At 42.6% G+C, this 18,154-nt stretch overlaps 1 protein-coding gene across 1 annotated transcript in view; it reads right to left on the minus strand.

Moving 5' to 3' along the window:
- Positions 1-3,925: 3,925 nt before the first annotated feature.
- LOC308080556 (voltage-gated inwardly rectifying potassium channel KCNH7-like) overlaps positions 3,926-18,154 on the minus strand; it is a gene marked incomplete at both ends in the record, with an annotated part of 123,516 nt that continues 109,287 nt past the window's right edge. Inside the window, 6 exons of the mRNA XM_080422451.1 lie at positions 3,926-4,237; positions 5,617-5,806; positions 10,885-11,044; positions 14,129-14,428; positions 17,150-17,234; positions 17,899-18,104. Of these exons, the coding sequence (XP_080278577.1) occupies positions 3,926-4,237; positions 5,617-5,806; positions 10,885-11,044; positions 14,129-14,428; positions 17,150-17,234; positions 17,899-18,104 (1,253 nt within the window). The remainder of the gene's footprint in view (positions 4,238-5,616; positions 5,807-10,884; positions 11,045-14,128; positions 14,429-17,149; positions 17,235-17,898; positions 18,105-18,154) is intronic.

The following is an 18,154-nucleotide window of genomic DNA, read 5'->3' on the forward strand; positions in this document are numbered from 1 at the left end:
CATTCAAATCAGCTGTTAAGTGTTGCATTGTATAAAATACAGTGGCAAACATAAAAAAAAATGCATAAAAACAACTGTGAACAGCACTAGATTTAAAAAGTGACATTTATATCCAATACAGCAAGATTTCTAAACCTCTGTGCAAAAGTTTGCAAATCCCATGAAAGTCCAGAAGTCAATTCCTCAGTCATTGGACTCTGCAAGTGAATAATATTTAGCAACTTTTGTTCTACATTGGTGCTCAAAGAAACAAAGAGAAACAACCCCATGTTTTGCGTAAACCCAGCAGTTGGAATTTCTTGAATCGATTGAGATGGTGTTTGGTGGGTTTGAAACACATGATGTACAAGTATCTAAACCAGAGGTTAACTCCTGTCATTCTACTTCAGGGACTCTGTGTGCACTGAACACCTGGTTGAACAGAAAAGTAATTAGTTATCGAGTTGAGAACCAGTCATGCACAGACCATAATACTCCTAGTGGGCACGAGGAGGACCGGGGTTCGAATCAAACCCGTCTTGTCTCGTGTGTCTCTTTTCTCTCTCTGCCCTTGTACACTGACCCATATAAAATAAAGCATACAAATGCCAAAAATAATGCTTTCAAAATAAGAAGGAAAACAAACATGAAGGCTGTGATTCCAAAATGCCACATAATCCACTTGGAGAAACACTGACTGAAATGTGTCCCCCGTTAATATGATGGATTCTTTATAATGTAGGCTAAATTCTTGGAAACATCTATGATCTTAGACATGTTACTACTATGAGCTTTGTTACTGTCACACCAGCTATAATGTTGTTAGAATAGCTGTTGCTTCTCCCCTTAAATGGTGCATGTCTCATTTTGGAATGCTATACATAGTGCAGTATATAATCTCAAACACATTGCAGGTACTGTACGGGTGCCTGGTGGCTCAACCAGTTCAGTGCGCTGATCGCATGCTCCTTGTGAATTGCGAAGCCCGAGTTTGAATCAGACTCTCTGGTGTCTTGTCTCGCATATCTCTCCTGTCTCTCTGCCCTCGGTTTCCCATCTGTCTACACTCCATCTGAATGATGCAAAAACTAAACAAAATAAAACAAAACTGCAGGTGATGGGGATATGTGAGTCTTCACCAGGGGCCTCATTTACCAAAGATTCTTTGGCACAGATGTGATGCGCATGTACTGTATGAGAATATTGCGGTTGAGTAAATAGATTAATAACATACAGAGTATAGATGCTTGTTACACTATGCAGGTGTATGTTGCTTAGTTGTTCACATATGTTATATAGACACATAGGCCTACTGTTGGCTTGATCCCAAATTCTAGAAATGTTATTTAGATAGTATGTTGTTCAGACAGACGCTAGGTTTGATGTTTGCCTGTTATCCTAGTTACTAAGCATGTAGTTGTGTTGTTGACTACTAGGGTTCATAACATTTAAGAGTGTCTGCTAAATGCCTAAATTGTAAATGAAATAATAGTCATGGTTTCAAAACCAGTATATTACAATTATTTTCTCAAATTGTTTTGGGTGATATATCAAATAAACGACAATAGATTGACATGCTGTGAATACAATAAGGGTTGCATCATCTTCTTAAATGGCATCATGGTACAATACTACAAACTAAGTCAAAGAAACTTTTAATTTAATAAAAGGGCCCCTAGTCTCAGAACCAACACTGGAGGGAGGGAAACTCTGAAAGCACTGTCAAATCGCCGTAGGACAAAACAAAAGTTTCCAGTTTTAATGGGTTAAACAAAGGTACATAGAATAACGGCAAATTAGGCATTTCTTTTAGAAAAATAGGTAGAACCATTATTTCTAAATCTCTCTTTTTTATTGAGCTTATGTATTGGTACTTGTGACAAACAGGCATTTGAAAAGCGTTGATCATTGCGTCAGGTGAGGCCTTCATGCAATACATTGAGTGTGTTTGAATAGGACCACAGTAAAATGTTATTTTTCTGCATGGACCATAGGGGTTTACATGTAAAGGCTAGAGCAGGCTAGTAAAGCTAAGGCTATTAGAAGGTGAGCTACGTGCTCAGCCCAAAATGTGAGCTATCTTTTTCACTTTTTTTTCCTGGATATTATTTTTCTCCAGATACCACAACGGCATTTTTTTTCCCACTTGGCTGAAATATATATTTTTCCCTTTACAAAAAGTGTATTTAATAAGATAATGGAAGACCTTAAGCATGCATGAATGACAGACCCGACTCACCAAGCTATCATGTTGGGATGTCCATTGTCATTTCCCACTATGAAAAATATTCAAAGTATTTTTCCATCAGAGTGGAATACCTCTTGGCCATGCATTACATAAAGTTGATACTATGCATTTGGTTACATGGTAATTATATGTATTTGATGTCGTATGTTTAAAAAACTAAATCACGAAATACCCGACGTTAAATATTGATTTGTCAGACTGAGTTGTTGTAAAGTGAAGGGAGAAGCTAGGAAGGGTATCTGAACAGCACCACGCTTGTCTTCACATTTGCCGAAGCGGGAAATTTCAGAACATGGACGCCATAACCTGCAGTTCTTTTGTTTTTGGGGGGAATCAGTTAGCATAAAAGTAGTTCAGTAGTCACTGTGCATCTCTGGACACATAATCACAATTTTAATTGATTTTCCTGTGATAACATTATTGCTTTCATTAATCTGTGTGCGTCTGATGTTGCTACGGGATGTTCGCACAACCAATTTACATGAGTATTGTTATGACTTTTTCAGTACATTTGCCAGGGTTGATTATACTGTCCGGGTCGGTTGGTTAACAGCTGCGTTAATGCAGTGTACCAGTAGGCACTATACATAGAGTATGCATAACTGGGCATTCGCTGTTCCCTGAGGTTAGTTACAAAGGGCAACAACAACGAATGCCTGGGTGATAATTGGTTGATCACACAACCATAGCCTTATGGCCTGATTTATAGTCCTTAGATGCGCGCTAGTGTCGTACACCCAAAATATCAGAACTACAAGCTGTGTGAGCTTGCAGATCTTCTGTGCACGACGCAGCGCACAACCTAGTATAAATCAGGCATTATTCAAATCACAAAGACAACGAGAAAATAACATTTGATCTCTGTAGCAGCAGTGGCAGCCATGTTTGATATGCTGAGTTCCTTCCGCGACAAGGTCACTCGCGGTGACCGTTCAGTGCTTGGTGGCCCTAGGGTTGACATCAATTATCAACCATAATTATCAGTTATCAGCCCTAGGGCTGATATCAGTTATCGGCCTCTCGATCTTTTCATCAATCCTCCCCCAGGGCCAAATAAAGGCTGGGCATGTGATATACTGTACACCCCAGACTATCAGCCGCTAAGTAGCTTGCTAAACACATTGCATGGTGTCTTTACGAGCTGCTGAAAATAGGTGAACTTTGAAACCGTGTGTGTGTCACTGTATTTTAGAGCTGAGAGGGATGTCTTGAAATGTTGTATAAAAAGGAGACTTGCTAGCTACAGTAGTCTGTAAGCATGCCAAGATCACGCCCGATTGCCCAGTAATTAGCGCTGTGCGTGGTACATGCGACAAAAACAAAACAAAACCACATGCATATCTCTTTTAGAAAGGGCACGTGCAGTGCCTCACATTGCTGGCAGTGTTCTATTTACAAATATGTACACGGCAAATGATTACTATACATATGTTAGTAATATAGTGTATAAATACCTCTGTATAAATGGACTTTATACATCTAAATCAGAGAATTGTAAGGTACTGGGGGTAAGGGGGGAGAGGGGTTTATTCTGACAAGGAATGGAAGAAAGTCTAGAGTTTTTTTCTTTTGTTTTTTAAATATCCTTTGCATATTGAGTCTCTTTCTTTGAACCCTGAGTCAAACTTGAGCGGACCTCCGAGTCTTCTGTAGCGTCGGGGTGGGTAGTCAGCTGGACGAGGCCAGAGGCAGCTTGGCCTACATCCCCGGAAGCCCAGGATCAGAAACCGGCCTGTGGAGTCCCATCATTCCTGAGCCGCTGGGTGGTGGCGCTGGCGGCGGCGGTGTTGGTGAAGGAGGCGGGACGTCGGGGAGCGAGGCTTGCCGTACGGATGGGAAAGGAGCTCTCGCCGCATGCTGTTGGTGCAGCTCTAGAGAGTCAACGTGGTTGTTTCGCTCGTGTCTGTGCTCCGAGACGGCGTCCCCCTCTAGCAGTTCAACAAAGGTCGCGTCCGGGAAAGTGTCAGTGTGGAGGAGGACTGGGCAGGGTTCTTTGGGTTGGTTCTGTGTCTTTTTCCGGGCGACCAGTGAGCACCCATGTAGAACATGTCGGAGAAGCAGAGGACATACATGTCAAACAGAACACAAGTTCACCATGTGATACTGACCATGACACTGACCATGACACTGACACGATACTGACACGATACTGACCATGACACGGACTCTGACCCTGACCCTGACACTGACCCTGACACTGACCCTGACTTGACACACACGAGAGCGCACGCACACGCACACGCACGCACACACACACACACACACACACACACACACACACACACACACACACACACACACACACACACACACACACACACACACAGTGTATCTCCCCATCCCTATCCCTCCCAGGCAAGTGACTGCCTTGCCTAATAATAGATCATCCATGACATCCATATACAATTCTACTTATAATCATAACAGTCTCTCTCCCTGGGAGGTAGGCTAATAATTGCATAATAATCACATACTAACAGTCTAGTTGATAAATCTGATATTTGGAAATTGATGAGATGTTTTCTAAATTATATAAGCAACACAATACACAATACAAATAAAGCTTACATTTTAATTGGGTGTGTGAGGGGGGGGGGGAAAGGCTGAGAAACACTGGTCTATACACGAATCCACGGAGCGCTGCCCTGTAGGTGGCGCAGCCATTTCTGCTGTGTCAAACTCGGTCAGCTGCTGCTGCGCGGTGTCAGTCAGCTGCTGTCACTGACTGCTCACGTTACTCTTTTACCTGCTTTTTACTAACTTTTACTAACACTAACATTACAAAGATGTACAGAAAATCGGGACGTACTGTACCTGTGTAGTTTATGGCTGCTACAACAGCCAAGCAGGTAAAGAGTAACCAGTAACCAGTAACGTCAACAGACGGACAGAACCGTAGCAGCAGCTGACCGAGTCTGACACCGCAGCAATGGCGGCGCCACCTACAGGGCAGCGCTCCGTGGATTCGTGTATAGCAATGATTACTAACAAAATACAGAGCTTAATCCATTAAGACCGGGAATGCATCTGTGTCATTTTAGATTTGAGCTATAACCATTGTTTTATATTTTAGCTATTCAAAAATAACAGATCTACAAGCTCATAGCGAGCTTGTAGATCTGCTAATTTTGAAAATTCTTGAACATTTTGTGTAAATCTTTGAATACGTATATTTTTTTTAAACAACATTTTTAACTCAAATCTTTGCTTCTGGGGGTCCTTGGAACAAAATATTTGACAAATGTTCGCTTTAGAAAATATATATTCAAAGATTTGCACACAAATTGCACAGAAATCAAAAAAATTACACAGGTGCGTTCACGGCCTTAATGGGTTAAACACTTACACTGAACAAGACTTGTTGGTGTTAATTAGGGCTCTCAGTGTACCTGGGGGTGGGGCGGGGCAGGGCTGAGGCTCAGCTCTGTCTGGAGGACGGACACGGGCTGGACCAGAACAGCCGGCCTGTGGTACTCAGGGCTGGAGGTGACGGTGCTGTACGCCGGAGGGCCGGACACAACTTGTCTCTGGAGCAGATGAAGGATTGCTTGGATGTCTGAGGTCATCTGAGACTCCAGTCTAGGAAAGGAAAAAATACAAATAATGACATACGTTACATTTACATGTCCTCCAGTTCGTCGTAATATTGTGAACTACTATTTGCCGTCACGTTTAAAGGAGTGCTCAAGGAAAATCAAACCTGGGACTTTCCGCATCCCAAGTGGGCCCTCTACCCATTCAGCTATGGCAACACAGTGGTTCTCAAACATCTTCATGTCAAGGACCCCCAAATTGATATGTATTTGGCCGACATTTTGTCAACTAAAACTAGACTAAAACTAAAACATTTCAGATGACTAAAATTAAATCATACTGTAGTTTTTTCTTTTGATTAAACTTCTATCCCACGATTTTGCAACCCATCTTTTCACCCAGTGCCAAATTCCATCAAAATGTGCTGACCCCCATCTGTAAAGGTTTTGTGCCAGGGGTGCCCCATAAGATCGATTCGTTTAAAACTCTCCAAAGTATTCAAAATGTGTCACAAATGTTTTCAACATTAATCTTGTCGTAAAAAGAAGTCGTCCGGGGAAACTCTGCCCTACCGTTCCACTACTGTTCTCTATGCAGGCTGACGTTATTCTTCCACACCTGTGTGTGTGATCACATAACCAAATTTAATTAATCACAGCTGATCTGCTCCAGTTACAGAGGTGACACTGCTGATACATTAGATTAGTCTGTGCAAGGCGACACAGAATGACAAACACAATTACAGTCAAGCGGCAAAGAACACAACACTGAAGCACAGTGTCAGACACGTGTATAGTGATACCATTACTTGTTGTTGGTCTATCTTTACATCCTTATTTTGCTACTGGCTGAATGTAACAACTGGATTTCCGTCAGAAATAAAGTCTTATCTTACACACATTCACCAGACCAGTGGTTCTCAAACATTTTCATGACAAGGACCTCAAATGAATATGTATTTATTCACGGACCCCCCCCCCCCCCATCAGAAAACATTTTGTAACAGGGACCCCCATACAAGATTAACATGTTTCAAAGATATAGCAATTTATTTCCAAAATGTTTTTCGAAAATAGCAGATCTACTATCTGACAACACAGCGTAATGTCATTGTGTTATCAATCGGCTATTTTCAAATAGCTGACGATTATAGGGTTGAAGTGGTTCAACTGGTTTTGATGCTGCCTTGACTAATTTTGCTAAGGACCCCCTGGAACTCCCTCACGGACCCCTGGGGGTCCCCGGACCCAACTTTGAGAACCACTGCACCAGACTATTCTCAACCATCACTACAACCATCTGTCATTATGTACTGTATGTTGTTACATTTAGCCTCTGGGTGAACTTTTAGACATTTACAAATATAGCGTTTTGCACAGACATTGTCACACCACAAAGTCATCACCACAGCTTCTCTTAAATCTTGATCGCCAAGACATCTCCTGCTCCCCAGTCCCCATAACCATTGCCTACCTCTTTGATGTCATGGACCGGTTGCCAGACGGTAGCTACCAATTTAATCTTGTTACTTAAGAGCAGTGTTGATGCTCATTTCCAACACTAGAGGGAGTATCAAACCATAGAACCTCAGATTGCTGCAGTTTGACCAGTGTATGTTAAAGCTACCCAAGGGAAATAAGCAATTTTGTCCTTTAATGCAAATCTAATTTATTAGAGGTGACATTTACAGTAAATTACAATATTAATTCTATAGCCCTGTCCAATGTAATGGCTTAAAGAGTAGGTTAATCTTGAAGGGAGAGATCAACATGCACAGTTTGCACACTCTCAATGTTTGCGGTGCTGGGAGTTAATCTCATTAGAGAAAAAAAAAACTGCATTCTCCCACACACTTCTCTACTTTATAAACCAATGTTTTGGTTGAACGGGAACCTTCAAACAGGATAAAAAAAAGTAATCTTAAAAGAATATTTATTCTGCTGTGCACGCTGCCTGACTCACATCAAAGCTTGCATTGTGCAAGCGCAAGCATCTACGCCAGGTGTCAAATCCCTCGCACTGACGAACCTTGCCATATCAGCTCATATGCCAAAGAAAACATAGCGGCAACGCCGTGTTTCTCTCTACTCCTCCACTGTCATTTTCAGGCCAAGGGAAAGGATTGAAGCAACAGCAAACAAGCAGCAGGACAGGGTTCCCCAGCGAGGAGGAATGCCCTCTCTGTCTCCTTTATCTCAGCCGCTGGTGTATAACCCTTTTACAAAAAAACAATCAGAGCAAATCAGCACTCTGGCTGCATGGGGCCTGTTTCAGCAGAACAAGGCAGGATGGGACAGCGGCCAGGCCTGTTGTCTCACATTTATTATATTCTGTACAGTGGGCCACAGCGCTAACCTGGATAAACGGGAGAGATATGAGTGAATCTCACACTGCCAGGGGGTCAGTGGTGGACGGTAATGAAATGAAGTACATTTACTTGAGTACTGTACCCATATTTCTTTGAGTATCTGTACTTAACTTGAGCATTTGTATTGTTGGAATGGATACTTATGCCTTTCACTAGGTTTCAAAGACAAATATTGTAGGCTACTTTTGACTACACTGCATTTCTAGGAAGGGGAAAATTACATTATGAATTACATACTATGCCCTATTTCAAATATAGTGATATTTCTGGAAAATCTTAGAATTTTGGGGGGAATGGCAGAAATGCTAATACAGCAATGCAGTGATAGTCAAAGGAAAATTTACTTTTGAGTACTTGAGTATTTTTAAAAGTATATATTCCAGTCCTTGAAGGACAAATTTGACAGAGCAACTTTGAACTTTAACTTGTAGTTGAGTCATATTTGACCAGGAGTATCTATCTCTATACCCGAGTACTGGGGTTGAGTGCTTTGTCCACCACTATAATCCTTTTACCAAGAAGAACTATCGGAGCAAATCAGCACTAAGGCTGGGGCCTGTTTCAGCAGAACCGGGATAGCGGCCAGAGTTGTTGTCTCACACTATTACACCTGTACAGTGGGTCACAGCGCTAACCTGGATGAATGAGAGAGATATGAGTGGCTCCCACACTGCTGTACTACTGCTGTACACTATGTCTGAATCATGCAATGGAGTGCCAAGTTAATATCAAGTGCAGGTTTCTTTCTTTCTTTTCATTTTTTTTTTGCTGATGCGAAACCAGATTGATCTTGTGTTGAATGATGCCGTGTTAGAAATAAGCAGAACTGACACACGAATGTCGCTGGATTATTAATATTCTTTTTTTAATTGGTTGAGAAGCCTGCAACCTTCTATACTCTGATTTAATTTAGCCAAGTTCATCCTGCCATCCCTATTTTGGTCGTGTCATTATAGGTGAAAATCTTCAAGCTCAAAACCTGCAAGCTCACAACGTGTCACATTCGACACATAGCAAGCTTGTAGATCAGCTATTTTCACTACAGTACGACGACATGTTAAGTGGTTAAGTGGAGGAACTGTCATTGTAGAATAAATTTCTTATTTTTTATTTCAATTACTGTTATCGCTATTATTGGAATACAAGATTACACCTGACTCTAAACATTTATTTTCTTACAACCAGTGCAAAAGCAAATGACAGCTGTTTTATATTTTTTCCTGGTGTGCCTGTTTCTGTCTCTTAAATCAATGCAGCCAATTTGCCTGAATAATGGAGAAGGAGGGCTGAGAGGCGGGCATGGGGGGGAGAGATAAAAAACGAGGTAAAGTCGGTAAATTGAAGAGACAGAATCAAGCGGGGCGGGGGAGGGTGGATGACGGTCGATAAAGACATCCAGAAGTAAGGGTCTGGCAGCTGAGACAAAGTGCCTTTTTGCTGCATTTTAACGAAGTCGCCCCCCAAAACTCGCCATCCGCGTGACATTTCTCCATTACTTCTATCTCCCACCGACATCCCAGCACTGGGGCTGTGTGTGACGTCAGGAGCCTCTGGGATGTGTGTGAGAATGCGTCTCGTGGGCACAGGCTATTTATAGCTAATGCCTGTCTTGTCTGTCTGTCTGTCTGTCTGTCTGTCCGGCTGTCTGTCGCCTCCGCATCTGCACCGGCACAGAGAGTCACATGCCTCCCCCTCCTGCTCTGTGCCTGCCTCGCAAAAAAACCTGAAGGTTTACCACGCAACTTTCAACTATTAAGACCTGAGGCCGATTCTACAAAATGTAATTTTTTTTTTAAAACTTATGTTACTATGTCAGTGGTGCTAAAAAAACTTTTTCACGTCAAGGACCCCAAAATGTATATGTATTTGGCCGCGGACCCCATCTCAAAATATTTTATTCCAGGGACCCCCCAGAAGCAAAGATTTGAGTTACAAATGTTTGCTTAAAAATATATATATTCAAAGATTTGCACACATTTTCACGATTTTTCAAAAATAGCAGATCTACAAGCTCGTAGCGCGGCACCGAGTTTGTATATCTGCTATTTTTGAATAGCCAAAGTGTAAAATAATGCTTTTTTAGTTTGGGGACATAAGGGGATCAACGTGGGCGGCATAGCAGATTCTGAAACGATGACGTTAGCAAACTTCGGATGGCTTGGAGGGCCAGAGTTACGGTCTGTCCAGACCAAGCACTATAACTAACTATATTGTTCATGCACTGTCGTCATTATACTTGTGGTGTGTGTGTGTGTGTGTGTGTGGACCTGTGCCATCCACTTGAGTTAGAACACATTTTAAAACTATATCTTTATAGTTGTATTGCTTGGAGTGGACAACCCATAAGGGGAATATTTTGTTTTCAAGTTACCCTTGTCGGAGGCTGAATAGAAAGTGACTTTGCTTATTCCCTTTACTGTGTTTTTTATTACATCGTCAAGTTGCAATGTCGATCATAAAGCTAAACGCACGGCATTTCACTTTCCTCCTTCAGGAGGAAATCCAACACTTTTTACTAGATCCTAGATCCATTATGCTCAACCTTACCTTGTTAAAGAATTACTCAATTTAACTGCTACTGTATATACTTTGTTGACCCCAAGTATATAGCAGTTAAATTGAGTAATTCTTACAGGGGTCAATAAATACATGGTCCCTTCCTTTTTTTAAACCTCTACAATAGGGACGCTAGGGTCCATGTGGTTAATCGTTGTTACTAAATGTTTCCCGTGTGGGTGCACCACCCAACGCTGACCTGTTGAGGTGCTCTTGTAACAGGTCCAGTCGTTGCTCCACCTCTCCGTAGGTGACGTCGGTGTCACTGTCATCCTCCCCAGCCACGGCCTCCTGACACCGGGCCGTGCCCTCTGCAGCCTCCTTTGGTCTCTCACGCCCCCACTCCTGTGTATGGAGGTCTGCACGCGCACACACACACACACGCACGCACGCACACGTATATTATGTAATATGCTATTACAGTTCCACAATTCAGAAGAGTTCACAATGTCATATTCCACCACTATTAAACACCAGTGCATTTAACTATGAACCAAAATGACAATAATGATCACAGTACCTTTGACTATAAAATGAAAGTTAAGTATTTAAGAAAGTATCAAACATGTGTAAAATAATGACTAGAGGTACTTCTGTAGTCCACTGGCAGCGTGTATACAAATTTTGTCGCTGATCGGTCCAGCTCCTGACGCACGCACGCACGCACGCACGCACGCACGCACGCACGCACGCACGCACGCACGCACGCACGCACGCACGCACGCACTGTATATGTTCATCTTGTTTGACTGTGCGTCATCAAATGGTACTTAAGGTGTACACTTAGTTACCTGGCTCCTTCTGAATTACGACGCAAAACAAACGCAATCCTGATTGTGGTTTTACAATCGGAAGCATTCATCCACCGTTTCTTCCCATGTCAATCACTTGTTTATTTCTTCGCTTCCGTGGAGGTGAGGCTGACATTTCCAACGCGTTGGTTGTTCTGCCACGCTGATTATAGGAATCAATACCACTCTGTACCGCGCTCTGACAGAAATCCAATTACTGTTGCCAGAGCTGAATTAGAGGATATTGCCACCAAATCAACACACTCTGAAACACGCTTCTCCTCTCAGGATGGTACAGTACATTATGTGCTGAGGAGGTACAAAGTATTATGTCCACAGATCAAGTTCACAGGATAAGGATCAAGAGTTAAATAAAGAGGTTGATACCCTGGGATGAGGCGACTGTACATTTCAATCTGAGGATTGATTAACTGAGTCATATTTAAGGGTTCAGATAGGTGGACCGTGAACGCTTTCAAAATGTGCATTCAGAAAAGGTTTGGAACAGCTGGTTTCAACCTTTGCATTCCTGCACATATTCAATATTGCGCGCACGCGCGCACACACACACACAAGATATGCACGCACACACACAAGATATGCGCGCACACACACACACACACACACACACACACACACACACACACACACACACACACACACACACACACACACACACACACACACACACACACACACACACACACACACACACAGGAATAGACAGAGTGATCCTCCCCCGCAACATTGAACTTTTTTCTGTTATTTGGTCATGGCTTGTGATCACACGGGGTGACCCCTGGTTGCTGAATCTAATCCTCTTAAGTTTGATTACCCAGCAGGTTTTAGGTTTCACCATAATCACACATAATCCTTGTTTGAATGTGTTAATAAGTATGACGTTCCACTGCCGGGGCTTTGGGATGGTTGGATTTTTCTAAATTAATTTGCGAGCCCTAGGAGGAGAAAAATAAAAAATCTAATCATGTGGATCTCAGGATCCACATGGGAACGGCGTACCTCCAATGTGGATCTGGGATTTAATGTGGCCAGCCTGTGATGTCAGCAGTGTTGGGCAAGTTACTTTTAAAAAGTAACTAGATATACTGTAGTTATAAGTAACTAGTTACTTTACTACAGTAGTTACTAAATTATAAAAATATTTAGTAACTAGTTACTTTACTTAAAAAAAATATAATAATAACAATAAAAGTGCATTATGTGCAGTCCATATATCTGCAGTGGTAGAGAGATATTCTAACTCATCAAATTTCTTTTTGAGCTCAACTTCCATTTTAGCATATTCAATGTCGTAGTTGGAAAACGTCTTTCTGCACAGTGGCCATGCTTTCTTGGTATTTTGCTCACTAGTTCTCTGAAGGCAACAGACTCAACCGTTGCGATGGGAAGCATCAACAACATACCTGGCAATCGATTTTTGGCTGTTTAGATGGAGTATAGACCCCACCATCTGATGGTGGGGTCTTTGGTGACTAGTGTTATAGCTCCATGCGATTTGCATTGCTGTTACTAGATGTGGACAACGTTTTCTGTCCTGTACACAGTTTACATTTGACCACAATATTTGTTGCGTCCTTTATCTCCACAAATTCAAAATAATGGTTATATTTCCAAGCTGCAAAGCTGCCGCTGTGACTTGCATTTGCCATTGTGTGTGTGTGTTGGTGGTGGGCGTGTTGCTGTGTGCGTGTGCGTGTGTGTGTGTGTGTGTGTGTATTTTCCCTATAAGGCAAGACCCGCCAAACTCTGTCTCTGATTGGCTTACCCTGAAATGTTACCCTACGTTAACCAATCATCACTCCTCTCTGCCACTTTCACTTTCTACTGTGCAACGTGCTTTGGCTCATGTTACTATGAGAGCACATCGCCTGTAAATTAGATGACAGCTCCGCAGGGGGAATCAGTTCAGTTGGATCACATAACGTAACGCAGGTAACGCACCCATTTAAATCACAGTAACTATAACAGCGTTACGGAATGGGAAAAGATAACTAGTTATGTTATTAGTTACCGTAAAAAGTAGTTGCGTTACAGTAACACTTTCCCAACACTGGATGTCAGTAACCTATGACGTCAGTCGTTTATGATGCATCTATGACGTATGACTCAAAATTAGGGCAAGTTAAATATCCACTGTCTGTATGTCCGTCTCTAGTCTGCGTACCTTGAGAACCGGCCGACCAGCCGACTTCATACTCGGCGTGCACGTCACCAACGACCCGAGGGGGAGCGGTGACCGGCGTCGAGACGGTCAGAGTGCCATTTGTAAATGTGTGTTTACAGGAATCTTAGCATTTGTATAGGTGAAGTGAGGTGTTTGTATGAGGTGGCTTGTTTCTTATGATTTCAATTTGAAATCTCAAACTTCTATCTGTTCTTACTGGTTGGCAGCATGTGTTCAGCAGTCAGTGACGCATGTTTGATGTGTTGGGGCTAAAAAAAGAACGGCGTAGGCCAGGGTGTAGGGATTAACAAAACAAAACATTGTTTAAAGATAAAATCATCTTTGGAAGAGGCTTTCTGTTGCCTGTCTGCTATCTGAGTCAAGGATAACTCCCATGTAACTAAATACATGAATAAAAGACGCATGGAACAACACGTGGTGCTATAGCTGTTCCCAGCTTGTCTCACCTCTCTGTGCTCTGTCTCCGCCCTGAGCGTCTGGGGCGCCGCTCAGCCCGAGGCCCGTGGCGTGCTCCTTCACCGCCGGGTAGCCCAGCACGCCTGAACACAGCGGCCTCTGCTCCTCCTCCTCCACCCTCCCTTCGTCCTCCTCCTCCTCTTCCTCCTCGTCTCCCTCCTCCCCGTCCTCCGTCGAGACTCGGCCCCTCCTGGCCTTGGGCGTGGCGGAGGCCGTCTGGGAGCTGGCATAGCGCTGGCGCTCCCGCCTGGCGTTGCAGTATGACGACGGTGTTTCCTTGCTGTGCCCACCTGTGGAGGAAAAACAAACGGGATCAGAGTGTGTGTGTGTGTGTGTGTGTGGTGGGGGGAATACTTCCCATGGGGAAAAGTGAAGCCTGCAAGGTTGAGCAGTGTCAGGGAAATCAGTTTTAATTGGGGTCAGATGTTAAACTAAACAACGGTCGGGTCAGCCGGGCCTGAGATGTTCTGCTATTAAAATTTGAGATTCATCATCTCATACAGCTGGTAATCGATGTCCACCTGTGTGTACACATCTGATTAAATCAAGACCACGTCAATATGCCGTGCACTCAGCTGGCTGGTAGCCCACTTCATTGATTGGAAGCAGAAACTTGCAGAACCTGATGGGTAGGCGGTATAGTCTGGAAATAGCTGGCGACTGTACTGTGAAAAGGATTGTTAAGCAAGGATTGACTGTCTTCACTCCCGTTAATACTGGGAAATGGTGATACTGTATTTGGATGGCCTGTAACCATGGTGACCAATTAGATTTGCCTGAGTCGATGCCAAAGTGCCAAGTTTGCTGCTGTACTGAGGCTCTGTCTCCAAGTCCCAACTCTCTGAGCTGTTGGAATTGAAATTACAACTGTTCCCACGGTGCTTTGAAGCTATTGCTCAAAATCATTTGGAGAGCTGCCTCACGGTCGGACGGATGGCGAAGAGGCTGCTATGCTTCTCCGTAGGTGTAAAGGATTCAAAATCATTACACATTCTATCAACATGACCCATGACACCACTAGCCACCATTGAAGCATGGCATTGTGTCCTGAATTACTGAACAACTCTTGGGGGAAAATTCGGACATTTGTGATCGAGTCCAACAATGACTACTGCATCCCAAAGGCTATAAATGTAATTCGTGTTACGTGTTCTTTTTTGAATGTCGGCCATTTAAATTAAATTTCCCAAATGGCCAAATGCTGGAATGCACAGAATCCGTTCTATCAAGACTTGTAATTTCTTTAGCATACACACAATATGGTGTGTTTCTGTGGTCTAGGGATTCCCATAATGCAATGTGTGCCTACTACGCAAGTGTAAACACGGCTGTGTACAGTGAGTTGGTTTATAAATTCAAAAGATTATTTAATTAACCACTTAAACCCGATATTGACCACAGTCCCCCAGGCCCATGGCTGGATTAATTGGGGGGGGGGGTGCTTTCCTTATCCTGTTCGCTACTGTATGTAAAGCTGTCATCATAGAACACGTCAATTACAGATGTGACTACGCAATGCGACGTGTTGTGAACTTGTATATCTGCACATTTTCTGTTTCACATGCTGGGGTTCAAGGGGTTAATTAAACAAACTGTAGCTGTTCCATTTTAGTGTTAGGCGTCAATAAAGTAGAAAGTAACACCTGACAGTGAAGTTGTCAGATGTTGTCGGATAGCTGTCAGATAGTGTTCTCTTTTCTACTGGTTTTCTTTTCTTGCAATATCTTTTAAACTGTCCCAAATGACATGTTCTGTGAAGTTTTCTCAGCAAGCAACACTTGTTTGAATGCCTAATTAGAACTCTTCATTGAAACATTCAGAGTTTGAGAGACAGCACAAATTTGTGTGTCCTGAAAAACGACAAATTTCAAGTTTGAATCCAAAGCAAAAGTACTTTGTGGCGAAATGAAAGACTTTCTTAGACATGTTTTGTGTTTTGTATCGGCTAATGAGGGCTAAATGTGTGAGAATCCTGAGATGTCTCATAACTGGGAGTTTTCTTTATGGGTGATCACCTCAACACGGAGACATATGCTCATCTTTTAACTATAAACTGCTGATTATTCAGCATCTGTGAAATACAAAAGCATTATAATTTTTTAACAAAGGACTTGTCCTTACAAATGCTTTATTCAAAGGAGCAGTTGTTACTATGTCTCATTGTACACATGTACAATATATATCAGTACTTTGTGCATACTCATGTCCCAATACAGAGGCACATTCGATACCCTAAAAAAATATTTCAACCAATTTTTGGCATGTCATTTTAGGCAGAAATATTATATTTTTGGCCCGTGTTTGTGGTAGGGAAGCCAGGCAGGGAGGGTGATATTTGTCACTGTGTACTCCTACGTCTTCCCAGAGGGGGCTCCTCACTGGCAGGTGAGCCAGTACGATACAACAGCAGTGACAACACACAGAAATATGTGTGGGGGGGAATGAATTGGCATAACTACTAAATTGGAGAGAAAAAGGAGTAGAAAGCTAAAAAAGAAAATACATTTTTATTTTTATTTCTACCCTTTCACATATTTTCACAAAATGGCTCAACTAGCCTATCTACAGTACAAACTCACTACAAGTCACATCACAAACGAAGCGATGCGACATTTTGTGACCTTGCAGATCTGCTATTTGCAAAAGATTTGTATACATTTTAGATAACAACTTGTGAAACGGGACATTCTGCCTAACGACCCGTTACTACTTTTAATTTTGGTACTTTAAGTATATTTTGATGCCAATACTTTTACTCAAGTACATTTTGATTACCGGACTTTTACTTGTAAAATAATATTTCTACATTGCAGTATTGATACTTTCACTTAAAACGTGAGTACTTTTTCCACCTCTGTCAGGGAGTAGCGAAAGTACAGACAGCGAGAAATTCTCTGCAGGTTGTAAACATTGTCTTTGACAGGGCGTCAGTGAGGCACAGCCGTAACGCACTGTACCAGAGCTAGGAGGTGTTGTACCATCGTTAATAAGTCTACATGTCCTATCCTGACCTGTGGAGAGTCTCCCGTTGTAGGACACGCGTCTTCTACACCTGCTGTCCTCCATGTCAGAATCACTGGCTAGTGGTTGGGAGACCTGTAAACAGGAACACAAAACAAACTGTCAAATGTGTATACAGATTTAGGCACACACACAAACACACAAATGTGTACATGCTCCCACACAGACCCAAATCCACAGGTACAGGTACACAGTACATCGTCACTGATGGGCAGAAACCATTTTTCATAAATCAATGTCCTCTTTTATACCTTGTTGTATGCCAGTGTGACACAAAAGTGGTGAAAATAGCAGATCTACAAGCTATTTTTGGACATACAAGGTTTCCGCCCGACAGCGACAATATGCACCTGTGCGTGCGAGTACGCACACACATGCATGCATGCATGGACAATACTGCCTTGTACACACATACACACAAAAGTCAGGATTCAAACTGACAACCCTGGACATTCACTTATCAAAGTGAGCCAATGCTTTGTGAAGATTGCCTCTCTTGTCTAAGGTGTGTTCACAATGTTAAATGAAAACACACAGTTTGATCTCAATGGGGCTTTCTGGAAAAGTAAAGATGAAATAAATGAATAAATTCAACTGCAGGTAATGATAGTAATGAGTTTCTCGATTATTTGCTGAAACACACTCAAAGGTCCCTCACATTACATTACAGATGTTACAGTTACAGGTCATGGTAGACCTCATATGAAACTTAAACCCCCAACCCTCAGGAATTGGCTACCTTGGTATTGTAATCACGGAGGTCGAAGGTCAGCTCCAGGTTATTGAAGAAGTGGTCGGAGAACTCGGGGTACATGTCCAGCACTTCTAAGACCTCCTCCCTCGTGATGGTGTGGAGGTCGCAGTAGCTCAGCGCGCGCACGTCCGCGTTTGACTTCCCCGGCTTGCTGTACATGTGGATCATCTCACCGAAGATGTCGTTCTTGCCTGAGGGATGTTGGAGGAAGGAATCTTGTGGTTACAAGATATATATACAT

This window comes from Gymnoscopelus braueri (assembly GCF_963280865.1).
Source record: "Gymnoscopelus braueri genome assembly, chromosome: 24".
Taxonomy (NCBI): Eukaryota; Metazoa; Chordata; class Actinopteri; order Myctophiformes; family Myctophidae; genus Gymnoscopelus; species Gymnoscopelus braueri.